Source organism: Anomaloglossus baeobatrachus, chromosome 3 (assembly GCF_048569485.1).
Source record: "Anomaloglossus baeobatrachus isolate aAnoBae1 chromosome 3, aAnoBae1.hap1, whole genome shotgun sequence".
In the NCBI taxonomy this organism is placed as follows: Eukaryota; Metazoa; Chordata; class Amphibia; order Anura; family Aromobatidae; genus Anomaloglossus; species Anomaloglossus baeobatrachus.
The window spans coordinates 113,474,216-113,489,976 of record NC_134355.1 but is presented as its reverse complement, the minus strand read 5'-3'; the positions used below and the strand labels follow the sequence as shown (position 1 = coordinate 113,489,976).

Here is a 15,761-nt window from a genome sequence, read left to right as displayed (position 1 = left end):
GACAGATTCCCTTTAACTGCCAGTACATAACTGTATAGTGACAATACAGTATCTATAGTAGGTGTCACAAACCACCGGGGGGGTCACTCAGAAATCCCCCGCGCTGGCTACCAGTACGTCACAATCGGGGGGTAACAAGTGGGGGTCACCCCTCCTTTATACCTCCCGACCGACAGAGCACGTGACGCGCTCTCTAGCGCCCCTCTTATAGTCAGGCCAATTATGGAATTGCCCGACAATAAGCAAGGAGGCCGCTATACTACTTATGCCGATTATTGAAGGGTCCCCGGTGAGAGTAAGGTATATATTCCCCCGACCTCCGCGGGCGGAATATATAAAATCTCCCCGAATCTCACTGGCCTCCCCACAATAATCCTTGGCACAATTCGCTGCCACCAACCGATTTACGGTAACTATTAGCCGAACACACAGACGTGGGATTCAAGATCGAGATAACAGAACAGCCCAAGATTAATTATATAATTTAATCAGCCTAAAGCACACTAGAAACTACAATATATACAATAGGGAATCTACAGAATATACATATGTCAGAGTACAGTTACAATCAAAGCATGGGTTACAAACAGGCATACACAGTTCCAGCAGTTACCTTGTTGCGTCTGGCCACAGGGGGGCGCTGTAGACCAGGTTTCCAGGAACTCCCACAGATGTTTCCTACACGTGCCCCCAGCGAAAGAACACTGGAAAATGGCCGAAGTAGGGTTATCAACCTGGCCAAATCCAGGTCCCCTCCTACCTTCGTGACCTCACAGGGAGCACTGCTCCACCCCTGGCTTGAGTTATGGACAATATCCCAACATGGAATATGGGCCATAACTTTGCCTGGGAGCGTCGTAGGCGGACGCCAATGCTCTCATTGTGACAGTTATGAATTTAGCTACAGAACGAGGGGACTCATGACCTGTCTGCCAGTTCCCCATTGGCTGATATCACGCCTGGGGCATTTCCCAATGTCCTGCTCCCATAAAAAGGGTGTGCCGGCATCGTCCGCATGCGGAGACACCATTTTTATGGTTGCCATATTTATCGGAAATATGGCTTGCGAGATATGAACCATTTTTTACTGGAGTCGTTCTGTCTGGCTATTTCCATAGCCTTGCTAACTAGCTAGCAGCTCCTACTACAGGGTGACGGCAGGGAGTCATCCTGTGTCCATTGTTCCCACACCACCTCATCTCCATATCACAGGACATGGCCATGGAGGTGTAAGTGGAACACTGAGAACAAGAAGGGAGGGGGCACTGCCAGGGAGTGATGAGGGATTATGACTGGAGTCATAATTCATCTTCATATCCCGGGATTTGCCTCACACCTCCCCCCTTTTGAGGGCGCTAGGGGGCAGCACACTCCGGTGTTCCCCCGTGCGCCCGTCCGCGACCTCTCCTTGTCGGGACAGCCCGTCTGCATTACCGTGGTCACGGCCCCTTTTGTGGCGAATGGTGAAGTTGTATTGCTGGAGCGCAAGGCTCCATCGCAACAATCGCCCATTCGTCCCAGAGACGGTGTGCAACCAGCTGAGGGGATTGTGGTCCGTCTCCACGATGAAGTGGCGCCCGTATAGATAGGGTTGCAGACGCTGCAGGGCCCACACTATGGCCAGGCACTCCTTCTCCATCGTGGAATAGGCAACTTCCCTTGGTAACAGCTTCCTGCTCAGGTACAAGACTGGGTGCTCTTGGCTCGCAGAGTCCACCTGGCTGAGCACCGCACCGAGGCCGAAGTCACTGGCGTCGGTCTGTACTACAAACGGCCGCGTGAAGTCGGCTGCCTGTAGCACGGGCGGGCTGTGCCCTCAGCGTCCCAAGGCCCCGGCTCCGTCCCCGTCCCAAGGGCCGCCCAAGGTGTATTGTGTGGGTGGGGGTGGTGGTAGGTCCCTGGACAGCTTCCAACCTGTCACCGTCGGCCGGTCTGTGACCATAGGACTGCGAGACAGCGCCTCGGAGGTGACTCTGGATCGACGAGACTGTCACATCTTCAGTCAGTACCCCGGGACCTGTGTCCTGGCCTCCACCTGACTCGGCTGCCACTTGGTCAGAAGGGGAAGAGCTATCGGACCTCCGGGAGGCCCCTTGGCTTCCAGCACTCCCACTGCGGGTGACAGCGGCCACAGCCGCTGCGACCGTGGGTCGTGCCTGCTCCTCCTCCGTTCCTGACCAAGTCGCCGGTTCAGGCAGACCTACCTGGCTTCCTGACACCCCGGTTGTGGGGGAACCATGCACCGAGATCTTACCTGGGAGCACTTCCGCTCCTGGACCGGCCCCAATCTCACCTGCCTGTTCCCCTCCTGCAGCAACAGAACCCCGCTGTGAAATCTCTGGGGACCCCACATTTGCTGTGGTAGCCCCCACCCCACACACTGGTCCTCCCCCTGCAGCACCCTGCTCTCTGCTTATCCCTGCAGAGGGCAACAGATCCCAGCTCACAGGCTGATTACTTGTAGAGGCATTGTCACACCTTTCTCTGACCCCCTCCCCTGTCACAGCTGCAGCTGAGTGTGTGTCTATGGTGTCTATGCAAGCAGAAAAATCAGAGTTCACTCCCTCCTCCCTTACATCATTCATAGATAACACATTAACATTGTTAGGAGTCATGTCAGTACGGGCTGAAGGTTCAGCCCTTGGGGGGGGCCCAAACTGGGAGGTTATCTGCCCCAAATCTGTCCCAAGTAGCACGTTTGCAGGGATCCGATCAGTTACCCCCACCTCCCTCACCCCCCGCCCTGCGCCCCAGTCCACATAAATGTCAGCAACAGGCAGCGCCGGGTCAATGCCTCCAATCCCGGAGACAGCGAGGGTTTTTCCAGGGATCAAGTCTTGGGGGGACACCATCTCAGGCCGCACCAGAGTCACCTCCGAGGCGCTGTCTCGCAGTCCTATGGTCACAGACCGGCCGACGGTGACAGGTTGGAAGCTGTCCAGGGACCTACCACCACCCCCACCCACACAATACACCTTGGGCGGCCCTTGGGACGGGGACGGAGCCGGGGCCTTGGGACGCTGAGGGCACATGGCCTTGAAGTGTCCAGGTAGGTTGCACTGGTGGCACCGTCTTGGTTCCGCCACGGGCCTGGAGAGGGGAGTTGAGGGGGACACCCCCTGCAGTCTAGGGGCAGGTGGGGCAGTCGCAGAATTCATCTTACCCCCTCTCCAGGTGCTGCTGGTGGCCGCTCTCCTGGCCTCAGGGGCCCGGTTGTTGGTGTAGTCATCGGCAAGGGCAGCTGTAGCCGTGGACCCCTTTGGCTTCTGGTCTCGGATGAACTGGCGGAGATCCTCAGGGCAGTTCCACAAGAGTTGCTCCGTGATGAACAAGTCCAGGATCTCCGGTCCGGTGGAAAGCTGCAGGCCTTGGGTCCAGTGGTCGGCAGCTCGGGCAAGTGCCCGCCGGTGGTCAGCCCAGGAGTCCTTTGGTCCCTTCTGTAGGCTCCGGAACTTCTTGCGGTAGGACTCTGGAGTGAGGTTGTACTGTTGGATCAGGGCCCGCTTGATGGTGTCGTAGCCCTGATCTGCCTCAGCAGGCAAGTCCCCAAGGATATCCAGGGCCTTACCCCTTAAACGGGGGGTCAGGTATTTGGCCCACTGGTCCTTGTCCAGATGGTGCTGCAAGCAAGTCCGTTCAAAAGCAGTCAAGAAAGAGTCCAAGTCTCCATCCTTCTCCAGCACTGGGAAGTCCTCAACACGGACCTTTGGAAGTTTGGTGTCTCGAAGGTCACGTGTGGCTGATGAGGGCCGGAGCTGAGCTAGCTGCAGCTGGTAGTCACGGTCTGCCTGTCGCTCTCGCTCTTTACGCGCTGCCTGCCGCTCTCGCTCCGCAGCCTCACGCTCTGCGTGCCGCTCTGCCCTGCGCTCTGCCAGGAGTTCCTTGTAGCCCTTCTGGTCTCCAGCCTGGAGAAGGGCCATAGCCATTTGAAGAAGGCTATCCGAGCCTCCCAGGCTCGGTGGAATGGCACGTGGTGATCTGCGGCACGCTGCAGAGCTAGGCGATTCACTGTCCCTTTCAGAGCGGAGGGCTGGCATCTGGCTCGTTGAGGAACCTTGGGTGAGCTCCTCCTCATCTTGTCCAGCAGTGCCAGGTTGCGCAATGTCCTCGGCAGAACGGTTTTCTGGCGTCGAGCTCCTGGAGGACTCGTGGGCAACCTCCTCATTGCTGTCCACAGCACCGTCCTCCCTCTCTTCGGCTCCTGCCTTAGCATTGGCCAGTTGCATAGCTCTGCTCCTGGTGCCATCAGCCATTCTTGCAGACTTTTGGTCACTGACACAGAACTGACACCTGATGCCTCCACACACCTTACAGTATCTGCACTCTGACACTCTAGTGTTGAGCTAGTCTGAAGACCCCAGCAGCCACAGCTGCTGCAGGCAGTCTTTAGTGTCTGGGAGTATGGGTCTCACACTCACACACACTATTATCTCGATCCCACCGCTATGCCACCAATATGTCACAAACCACCGGGGGGGTCACTCAGAAATCCCCCGCGCTGGCTACCAGTACGTCACAATCGGGGGGTAACAAGTGGGGGTCACCCCTCCTTTATACCTCCCGACCGACAGACAGAGCACGTGACGCGCTCTCTAGCGCCCCTCTTATAGTCAGGCCAATTATGGAATTGCCCGACCATAAGCAAGGAGGCCGCTATACTACTTATGCCGATTATTGAAGGGTCCCCGGTGAGAGTAAGGTATATATTCCCCCGACCTCCGCGGGCGGAATATATAAAATCTCCCCGAATCTCACTGGCCTCCCCACAATAATCCTTGGCACAATTCGCTGCCACCAACCGATTTACGGTAACTATTAGCCGAACACACAGACGTGGGATTCAAGATCGAGATAACAGAACAGCCCAAGATTAATTATATAATTTAATCAGCCTAAAGCACACTAGAAACTACAATATATACAATAGGGAATCTACAGAATATACATATGTCAGAGTACAGTTACAATCAAAGCATGGGTTACAAACAGGCATACACAGTTCCAGCAGTTACCTTGTTGCGTCTGGCCACAGGGGGGCGCTGTGGGCACATGGCCTTGAAGTGTCCAGGTAGGTTGCACTGGTGGCACCGTCTTGGTTCTGCCACGGGCCTGGAGAGGGGAGTTGAGGGGGACACCCCCTGCAGTCTAGGGGCAGGTGGGGCAGTCGCAGAATTCATCTTACCCCCTCTCCAGGTGCTGCTGGTGGCCGCTCTCCTGGCCTCAGGGGCCCGGTTGTTGGTGTAGTCATCGGCAAGGGCAGCTGTAGCCGTGGACCCCTTTGGCTTCTGGTCTCGGATGAACTGGCGGAGATCCTCAGGGCAGTTCCACAAGAGTTGCTCCGTGATGACCAAGTCCAGGATCTCTGGTCCGGTGGAAAGCTGCAGGCCTTGGGTCCAGTGGTCGGCAGCTCGGGCAAGTGCCCGCCGGTGGTCAGCCCAGGAGTCCTTTGGTCCCTTCTGCAGGGTCCGGAACTTCTTGCGGTAGGACTCCGGAGTGAGGTTGTACTGTTGGATCAGGGCCCGCTTGATGGTGTCGTAGCCCTGATCTGCCTCAGCAGGCAAGTCCCCAAGGATATCCAGGGCCTTACCCCTTAAACGGGGGGTCAGGTATTTGGCCCACTGGTCCTTGTCCAGATGGTGCTGCAGGCAAGTCCGTTCAAAAGCAGTCAAGAAAGAGTCCAAGTCTCCATCCTTCTCCAGCACTGGGAAGTCCTCAACACGGACCTTTGGAAGTTTGGTGTCTCGAAGGTCACGTGTGGCTGATGAGGGCCGGAGCTGAGCTAGCTGCAGCTGGTAGTCACGGTCTGCCTGTCGCTCTCGCTCTTCACGCGCTGCCTGCCGCTCTCGCTCCGCAGCCTCACGCTCTGCGTGCCGCTCCGCAGCCTCAGCGTCACGCGCTGCCTGCCGCTCTGCCCTGCGCTCTGCCAGGAGTTCCTTGTAGCCCTTCTGGTCTCCAGCCTGGAGAAGGGCCATAGCCATTTGAAGAAGGCTATCCGAGCCTCCCAGGCTCGGTGGAATGGCACGTGGTGATCTGCGGCACGCTGCAGAGCTAGGCGATTCACTGTCCCTTTCAGAGCGGAGGGCTGGCATCTGGCTCGTTGAGGAACCTTGGGTGAGCTCCTCCTCATCTTGTCCAGCAGTGCCAGGTTGTGCAATGTCCTCGGCAGAACGGTTTTCTGGCGTCGAGCTCCTGGAGGACTCGTGGGCAACCTCCTCATTGCTGTCCACAGCACCGTCCTCCCTCTCTTCGGCTCCTGCCTTAGCATTGGCCAGTTGCATAGCTCTGCTCCTGGTGCCATCAGCCATTCTTGCAGACTTTTGGTCACTGACACAGAACTGACACCTGATGCCTCCACACACCTTACAGTATCTGCACTCTGACACTCTAGTGTTGAGCTAGTCTGAAGACCCCAGCAGCCACAGCTGCTGCAGGCAGTCTTTAGTGTCTGGGAGTATGGGTCTCACACTCACACACACTATTATCTCGATCCCACCGCTGCCACCAATATGTCACAAACCACCGGGGGGGTCACTCAGAAATCCCCCGCGCTGGCTACCAGTACGTCACAATCGGGGGGTAACAAGTGGGGGTCACCCCTCCTTTATACCTCCCGACCGACAGAGCACGTGACGCGCTCTCTAGCGCCCCTCTTATAGTCAGGCCAATTATGGAATTGCCCGACAATAAGCAAGGAGGCCGCTATACTACTTATGCCGATTATTGAAGGGTCCCCGGTGAGAGTAAGGTATATATTCCCCCGACCTCCGCGGGCGGAATATATAAAATCTCCCCGAATCTCACTGGCCTCCCCACAATAATCCTTGGCACAATTCGCTGCCACCAACCGATTTACGGTAACTATTAGCCGAACACACAGACGTGGGATTCAAGATCGAGATAACAGAACAGCCCAAGATTAATTATATAATTTAATCAGCCTAAAGCACACTAGAAACTACAATATATACAATAGGGAATCTACAGAATATACATATGTCAGAGTACAGTTACAATCAAAGCATGGGTTACAAACAGGCATACACAGTTCCAGCAGTTACCTTGTTGCGTCTGGCCACAGGGGGGCGCTGTAGACCAGGTTTCCAGGAACTCCCACAGATGTTTCCTACACGTGCCCCCAGCGAAAGAACACTGGAAAATGGCCGAAGTAGGGTTATCAACCTGGCCAAATCCAGGTCCCCTCCTACCTTCGTGACCTCACAGGGAGCACTGCTCCACCCCTGGCTTGAGTTATGGACAATATCCCAACATGGAATATGGGCCATAACTTTGCCTGGGAGCGTCGTAGGCGGACGCCAATGCTCTCATTGTGACAGTTATGAATTTAGCTACAGAACGAGGGGACTCATGACCTGTCTGCCAGTTCCCCATTGGCTGATATCACGCCTGGGGCATTTCCCAATGTCCTGCTCCCATAAAAAGGGTGTGCCGGCATCGTCCGCATGCGGAGACACCATTTTTATGGTTGCCATATTTATCGGAAATATGGCTTGCGAGATATGAACCATTTTTTACTGGAGTCGTTCTGTCTGGCTATTTCCATAGCCTTGCTAACTAGCTAGCAGCTCCTACTACAGGGTGACGGCAGGGAGTCATCCTGTGTCCATTGTTCCCACACCACCTCATCTCCATATCACAGGACATGGCCATGGAGGTGTAAGTGGAACACTGAGAACAAGAAGGGAGGGGGCACTGCCAGGGAGTGATGAGGGATTATGACTGGAGTCATAATTCATCTTCATATCCCGGGATTTGCCTCACAGTAGGTGTGGGAGATTATGCTTATAACTGAATCTTTAATCTCTTGATTTATCACTTTTTTGGGTGTATTGATGCTTGGGTACTCTCTTTATAGTTATTTTTAATACAAACATTAATAGATATCTTTTAGATTTCTACTATTATCTAATATAGCTCAGAAGGGGTGGCAAAACCCTGGTGACAGATTCCTGTTAAAGGCCTTTGACATATCACATATTATATATATAATATATTATTTCAGGGTTTTGCCCCTCATCAGTGCAAAGGGAACACATTCAAAATGGTATTACATTGATGACAGAAATTCTGTATGCGCCTGTAAAGTGCCTCAATGTAAAGGAAATTACAAATCTTTGGTGCTGGGAGGGTGTGCTCTGTCCTGACAAACAATCTGGTGTACATAAGAACGATCCGATTCTCCACTGACTGCAGATATCTGAGAAAATAAGGGTTAGGCACACTGTATTTCAGCATTCACATCCTTGTTCTTTCAAGGGCGGTAAACTGCCACCAGCGATGTCTTAGCTGCTGCTTATTCTACTCTCCCTTTATGGAGGGAATATGGTAGCTTATAACCATGTTTCCACCATCAATATTTCTTCCATGGAAAACTCCTGTAAAGCTGGAAAATTAAATCAGTGCCTTCTATGAGTAAGATTTTGTTTATCTATTTCTGGCCTTAAAGGGAACCAATCACCAGATTTGGTGACTATAAGCTGCGGCCACCACCAGTGGGCTCTTATATACAGCATTCCAACATGCTGTATATAAGAACCCAGGCCGCTGTGTAGAACGTAAAAATGACTTTATAATACTCACCTAAACGGTTGATACAGTGCAGATGGGTGTCTCTGTTGTCTGGGTTCGGTGCCTCCTCTTTCGACCATCTTTCTCTTCCTTCTTCTGAAGCCTTGGTGCATGACGCGTCCTACGTCATACACACTCACCGGCATTGAGGACCTTATTGCCGGCCTGTGTACATGACGTAGGACGCGTCATGCACCTAGGCTTCAGAAGAAGGAGGGCAAAGATGGCCGAAAAAGGAGGCACCGCACCCGGAGAACGGAGACACCCATCTGACCAATCTGGTGACCGGTTCCTTTAAAGGGGTTGTCCACTACTTGGACATCCCATTCTCATTCTCCTTGTTTGCACCTGTAAAAATAAATAAGCCTATATTCACCTACAGTGTGGTCTCTGTTCTAGCGATGTCTGAAGTCGTTTTCCTGGGGCCCATGTGACATTGTTATGACATGCAAGCCCTGCGACCAATCAGCGCCCGGCATCTGTCTACCCTCCTCTGGACATATAAGCAGGATGTTAGCGCTGTGCTGACTTGTTGCTCAATTGTCTGAAGGCGGGGAGAAGGAAGCTGACACTAATTGGTTGCAGGGCTTGCGTGTCATAACAATCAGCATCGGCTTCCTTCCTCACTACTTCGGACGTTTGAATAGGAAGTCAGCACAGTGATCACATCCTACGCAAATGTCCAGAGGCGAGGAGACTAACGCCAAGCGCCTATGGGTCGCGTGTCATAACAGTATCATGTAGGCCCTGGGAACGCGACTTCAGACATCGCTGGAACCACGGCCACACCAGAGGGGAGTATAGGCTTATTTATTTTTACAAGGGCAAACAAGGGGAATGAGAAGGGGTTGTCCAAGTAGTGGACAACCCCTTTAAATGTAATCCTTTTATGGGGCTGGTTTCCATGCCCCTCGCTGTGCCCCACCCACTAACCCCCAATACTTTCTAAAAGTATGAGGAAAAGTAAAAATGTCACAAATTAAGTGTTATTATGTAAAATGCTGTCGTTTGTGGCAAAAAAATTGTCTCAAAATGACTAATAAATTCTCTGGTTTGATTTTTGCGGCTATTTCTTAGGAAAGAAAATAAAACTTACAATGTGGTGCACTTTACAGAATAGTGTGAGATCTTTATCCAGCATCCTAAAAGCATTTTAATACTTGTTTTTGAAAGAAAAGATATTCCATTTTGAAGGAGGAAAGAAAACAATTTCTCAGTATCCAATTCTTTCTTAAAGCCCCACAACCTCTATTTTCCAGATGCCGCAAGTTTCACGACAGGCAGAAATTAACACAAGCGCCGACATGTCAAGAAGAATCTATCATCCAGCAACAATCTTCATGGGCCGCCAAATGTCAGCCAACTCAAGCATTGAACATTGCCTTACACAGAGGAAATCTCCCCAGCCCACAAAGAGCTTTTCTATTTCTGACCCACATTCAGCCAGACAGGCAGCAATAAACAGCAATGTGACAGACAGCTGTGTAGTACCAGCTAATAGTGATACTCAGTGCTTAAATAAGCCTGACAAAATAGATGGGGAGACATCATCCTTCCAGATTAGTCAAAAAATGCCGGTCACATCCATCGCTTCTTCTGAGGATGCGAGAACACACCGCGCAGAGATCGACAAGACTCAAAGTGCTAGGAAACATTTAGTTGAAAGCAGGCAATCTGCACAACTTAGCTCACAGACTCTGAAAAGATTAAGTCCAGAGAACAGAACAGGGGATTTACAGAATGACAGCCCAGGCAACAAGGTGGAAGATTCATTGATGTATGAAAGGCTGGTTCCTAATGAAGAGAGATTTACACACGCGAGCCCCTCTGGATCTCCACCTGATGCCTGTGATTACATAAATAACCAAACATCAGATAACCGGAGCGCCTGTGAAAATCTGTCAGGTATGATGCCTTCACTTATATATTTATTTTTCCTTTATCCTATACTATTTTCCCTTTTCTTTGATATGTTCTTTATTGTCCTTGGTCTGCAGCAGGTAATCTTCTGAGTGAAAACGAAGCAGAAGAATCATTTTTTTTACACTTAGTTTGTGTTTCTTCGATGAGTCTACCCATCTTATTATATTTCGTATTTTATGATGGTTTTTAGATATTTATATACTGAAGTTTTGCTTTTTTTTTTTTTGTCCCTGTTTAAAGAACTTTGATCGAGCCTGCCCTCAAAATTACAGTTTTATGTCTTTCTCACTGTGAGAGAGTCGTATTTGTTTTTTTGCTATTATATTATGACCAGCAAAAGTGATCGAGACTCAAGGAGTAGATATCTAGAGCTATTGATGTCTGGTCGTAGGAAGATCATGGGGTATTTACTTACAGTTGATCTTGTAGACTGGTGTCTCGAATAGTTTGTCTATGGATGGTGGCCTATTTGATTTTTAGATTGTGAAATTCCTTATTATTACCCTCTGGTTGTCCACCGTGATAGATGGTAGATCACTTTTAAGACAGAAGCATGAAGATTGCTCATGAAGAAATACAGAAAATGTTCTTGCTACAGGTTAGAATGCTGGGTATTTGCTCTTCAATGTAAAGTTGGTGACGTTGAAACATCAACATTTTCCATAGCAAATCCAGCGAAAAGCTTCAGAGAATCGCCATGATAAATTCTCTCTAGATTTTTGTGCAGGTTTTGATTGCAGTTTCCTGCAAAATATAGCTGAGTTCTTGTATGCGTTTTAGTATCCCCCCCCCCCCCTTCTCCTTGTTTCACTGTTCCTCTCCAGTCTTTGCACATACATCCTCCGGTGGTGATGTGTCGTCATATGTGACAGCTAAAGTCTGTGATTGGGTACAGCGGTGACGTGTCCTCTTGTTATTGCTGGACCCTGAATGTGCGGGAACCAATGGGGATCAAGAAAACATTGTTATGGAAATCTAGGGGGAGGAGAGGGATTGTTACATAGGTTGAAAAAAGAGCTAGGTTCATCTAATTCAACGTCCCTTCACCAATTATACATTTCATCATTAGATCATTTATAACAGACAATGTTTTGTGTACTGAGGAAATCATCCAGCCCTTTTTTAAAAGTTGTTATAATATCTGCCATTACTACCTCTTGTGGTAGGGCTTTCCACAGTCTGACTGCTCTAACTGTAAAGAACCCTTTCCTATTTAGCTGCCGGAATCGCCTTTCTTCTTTTCACAGTGAGTGCCCCCTGGTCCTTAGTATTGTCTTTGGAAGGAATAAGTCATGTGCCAGTCCTTTATATTAACCACACATGTATTTATACATATAAATGAGATCTCTTCTGAAATGTCTTTTATCTAAGCTAAACAAATCCAACTTTTCCAACCTCTCATCATATGGGAGGCCTTCCATGCAATAATCTATGGTATGCATTATAAAGTTACATTTTTATTTTTTTAACTAATAATTTGAGCACAAAAATGTTGTTTTACTAAACTTAGCTGCAAGCGTAGACCCCAACTCTGCTTCCAAATTTTGTGTCTTCAAATCTGGATGGAAAATCTCTACCTTTTCTGTCTCGTGTAGATTTGAACTTTTTTAAAACTCTTTAGACCTCACTTTACATACTTTTTTTACAACTCAATATATTTCCTTCCTCACTTTCTTCCGGGGTTCTTGGAGTTGCCAAGTCAGCGCTGCCCACTTCTTAGTTGCTGAAATGGTTGAATCGAAGGGTTTTGCGTACCTCAAACTCAGTTTGGATCATTTATTCTACATATCACCCTGCTGTATTGATTCACATGGACCGTAATGAGTGTCATAAGGTATGGATTATTTGAGGATCTAGATTTCTGTACTATTGTTTTTCTTTTCTGCAGCTTCTCATTCAGTGTCAAAAAGGGAAGACAGCGATGTTTTTGACAGCAGCAGTGACCTCACAGTGTCCATCACTGAATCAGAAGACATGTCCGCCGAAGATCTGCTTGATGTTATTGATGGAAAGAAAAAACAAGTGGAACCACAAGTAATGGAACTCGAGGAGAAAACTCTTCCTTCTGACCGGAAGACATACACGTTAACAAGCTCCCCAGAACATAAATCATACGCGGATCCTTCATCAATCTCTTCAATCAGTCAGTAAGTCCAAAAGTTTTACATAAAGTGAATGTGGCATCAGCGACATTCTCTATCAATATACTTCTGCCAGGATTATCGGCTTACTGCCCCCCCATCCCACGACAGCCACCCTCAGCAAACAGCTAAACTTTACCAGTGATATCCGGCCATCTATGAAATAGCAGCACGGGTCAAGCCCATCAGCTTCTCAAGTAATGATGATAAACTATACGTATGGCTCTACATAAATAAAACTTAATTTTTAAAATCCATCATTAACTCCTTCACGACCTGTGATGTACATTTATGTCAAAGGTTGTATACCTTGCTCTGATGCTGGCTCGGCGTGTGAGCCCGCATCTTTCCCTTCACATGATGGCTGATTTAATCTCTGCCTCTAAGGCCCCTTTCATACATCAGTATTTTGCCATCAGTCACAATCCGTTTTCTCGATGGATCAACAGATCCATCACAGATTGTGGCTAAACTGATGCAACGGATCAGTTTTTCGACAGATCCGACCTGCTGGGGGCTAAATAATAAATTGGAGCATCCTGAGTTAAAAAAAAATGGAATCCGTCGCCGGATTCTGTCATTTGAAGGATTACGACAGGTCCTGCACCCATAGGCTTCCATTCTACCAAACTACGGACGGCAACGGATCCATTGCTCTCCGTTTTTTCGACGTACACAAAAAACGTTACTGTGGCTGTCATCTCCGTCCAATGGACAAACATTTTTCGACCGATGAAACGTGAGGACATTCGTCGCAATCCGTCGCTAATACAAGTCAATGAGGAAAAAAAAACGGATCCAGCGGCATCAGTCGCTGGTTCCGTTTTTTTCAAAATTCGACAGATTATGACTGATGGCAAACAACTGATGTGTGAAAGGGGTCTAACAGCCACAGATGGATTGAAGATCCCCTGTGGCTGTTAACCAGTTAAACCGGCTATCAGTCTCTGAAAACAGGATTTAACATGTGGCGGCGGAGAGTGCATCATTCCCCACTTCTGTTACATCATCGTGGGGCGCCAAGGGGTTGTCATGACAGCCGAGGGTCAGTTTAATACTCCTCTTTCAGTCATGACGTTCTTCCGGTGAATGCTGGCTGCGACTCAGCGTTCATAGGAGGTCATGATTTCAGCTATATAGAGCAGTGCTAATAAGGACTAGTAAATACACTAAAAAGTGAAAAAAAAGTTTTTTAAAATATAAAAAAATAAAAAATAAAGTTCAAATCACCCTCCTTATGCCCCATTGAAAATACAATAATATAACTAATATAATTATTATTATTAATAATAATAATAATAATAATAATAATAATAATAATAACAAATACACATTTGGTATGGCTGAGGTCAGAAATGTGGGTAAACAGTGTAAAGAAAAAAAAAATCAAAACATTAAAATTGCGTGTTTTTTTTTTCTGGCTGCTACAACACAAATACAATAAGAGGCGATCAAAACATCACATTTACCCAGAAATGGTATCAGTAAAACATCAGCTTATGGCACAAAAAAGAACCCATCATTTAGCCCTAGATCACAAAAAATAAAAACGTTACGGTTCTCTGAAAATGGCACCAAAGACTATTTTTTTTCTTTTTTATACAAACGTCTGAATTTTTTTTCACAATTTAAATACAAAAAAACCTGATGCATGTTTGGTATCTATGTACTAGAATGGATCTGTTGAATCATATTGTCAGGTCAGTTTTACCATATAGTAAACATGGTAAACAAAAAATAATTGTGCAGTTGCACTTGTTTTTTTAAATTTCACCTTGCTGGTAATTTTTTCCTGATTTGCAGTATACTGTATGATAAAATGAATGGTTTCATGTAAAAGTACAACTCGATCCTCAAAAAATCAAGCCCTCATGGCTATATTGACGGAAAAGTAAAAAAGTTATGGCTCTTGGAAGAAACGAAGGATAACACAGAATAAAAGAGAAAATAATAAGGTCATAAAGAGATTAAAATGTATTAAAAGTTCATGATAGGCACAGTTCATACAAATTATATTTCAGACATATATATTTTACACATTAACTAAAATCTAAGAGAATTCTATATAAAAAAGCAAAGTCTACTGTATATGGAAAACGTATATCTACCGTATTTTTCGCTTTATAAGACGCACCTGATTATAAGACGCACCCCCAAATTTGGTGAAGGAAAAGAGAATTTTTTTTTAATGTTAAATGGGGTCCATCTTATAAAGCCAGTGTCCATCTAACAAATCATATAGGGTATATGTCCCTCATAGCCCCCCATCCTAAAATTAGCCCCCCTTAATCTGGATATGGCCCCCTTATATTGAATATAGCCCCCTTGTGCTGGGACACGTCCCCCAGTGATGCCACATGTCCCCCATTGATGACACACATCCCCTATTGCTGGCACATGTCCCCTATTTATGGCACATGTTCCCCTGTGCTGCCCATGGCCCCCTATGGATTGCACACGTCCCCCTGTGCTGCCCATGGCCCCTATAGATGGAACACCTCCCCTGTGTTTGATATGGCCCCCATGTGTGCTGCCCATGGCCCCTATAGATGGCACACCTCCCCTGTGTTAGATATGGCCCCCATGTGTGCTGCCCATGGCCACTATAGATGGCACACCTCCCCTGTTAGATATGGCCCCCATACTGCCACCCATGGCCACTATAGATGGCACACCTCTCCTCTGTTAGATATGGCCCCCATGCTGCTGCCCATAGTAAAATAGAACACTCTTTCCTTACCTTCTCAGCGCGGTCCCTCCTCGTGTCTCCCTCCGTGCTGCTGCTCCTCCTCCACTTCCTGGTTCTTGCTGTCGGTCATGGGATCGGCACAGCAGAGTGATATCATCTTTGCGTGCCTGATCACAGACAGCAGCAGCAGAGACACTGGGAGATCAGCGCTGGAGGTAAGTAAAGCTTTTTTTATTTTACTATGGGCAGCAGTATGGGGGCCATATCTAACACAGGGGGGATCATGTGCGATCAAAGGAGGGCGCAGGCAGATATAATATGCGACGCTGCCCCAGCCCATCGCCACGGTGCGGTTTCAGCACCACAATGATGGACAGCGGCAGTGCATATTATATGAGTGGGAGCAGGAGATTGAACACGGA

General features: G+C 48.4%; 1 protein-coding gene across 3 annotated transcripts in view; it reads left to right on the top strand.

Moving 5' to 3' along the window:
• The window catches only part of KIZ (kizuna centrosomal protein), a 272,861-nt gene that overhangs the window by 69,067 nt on the left and 188,033 nt on the right, over nt 1–15,761 (top strand). For 2 of the 3 annotated variants that reach the window (XM_075339380.1, XM_075339382.1), the window contains 2 exons: nt 9,846–10,491; nt 12,398–12,656. In XM_075339380.1, coding sequence (XP_075195495.1) covers nt 9,846–10,491; nt 12,398–12,656 — 905 coding nt within the window. The remainder of the gene's footprint in view (nt 1–9,845; nt 10,492–12,397; nt 12,657–15,761) is intronic. The other variant, XM_075339381.1, reaches the window with a different exon arrangement.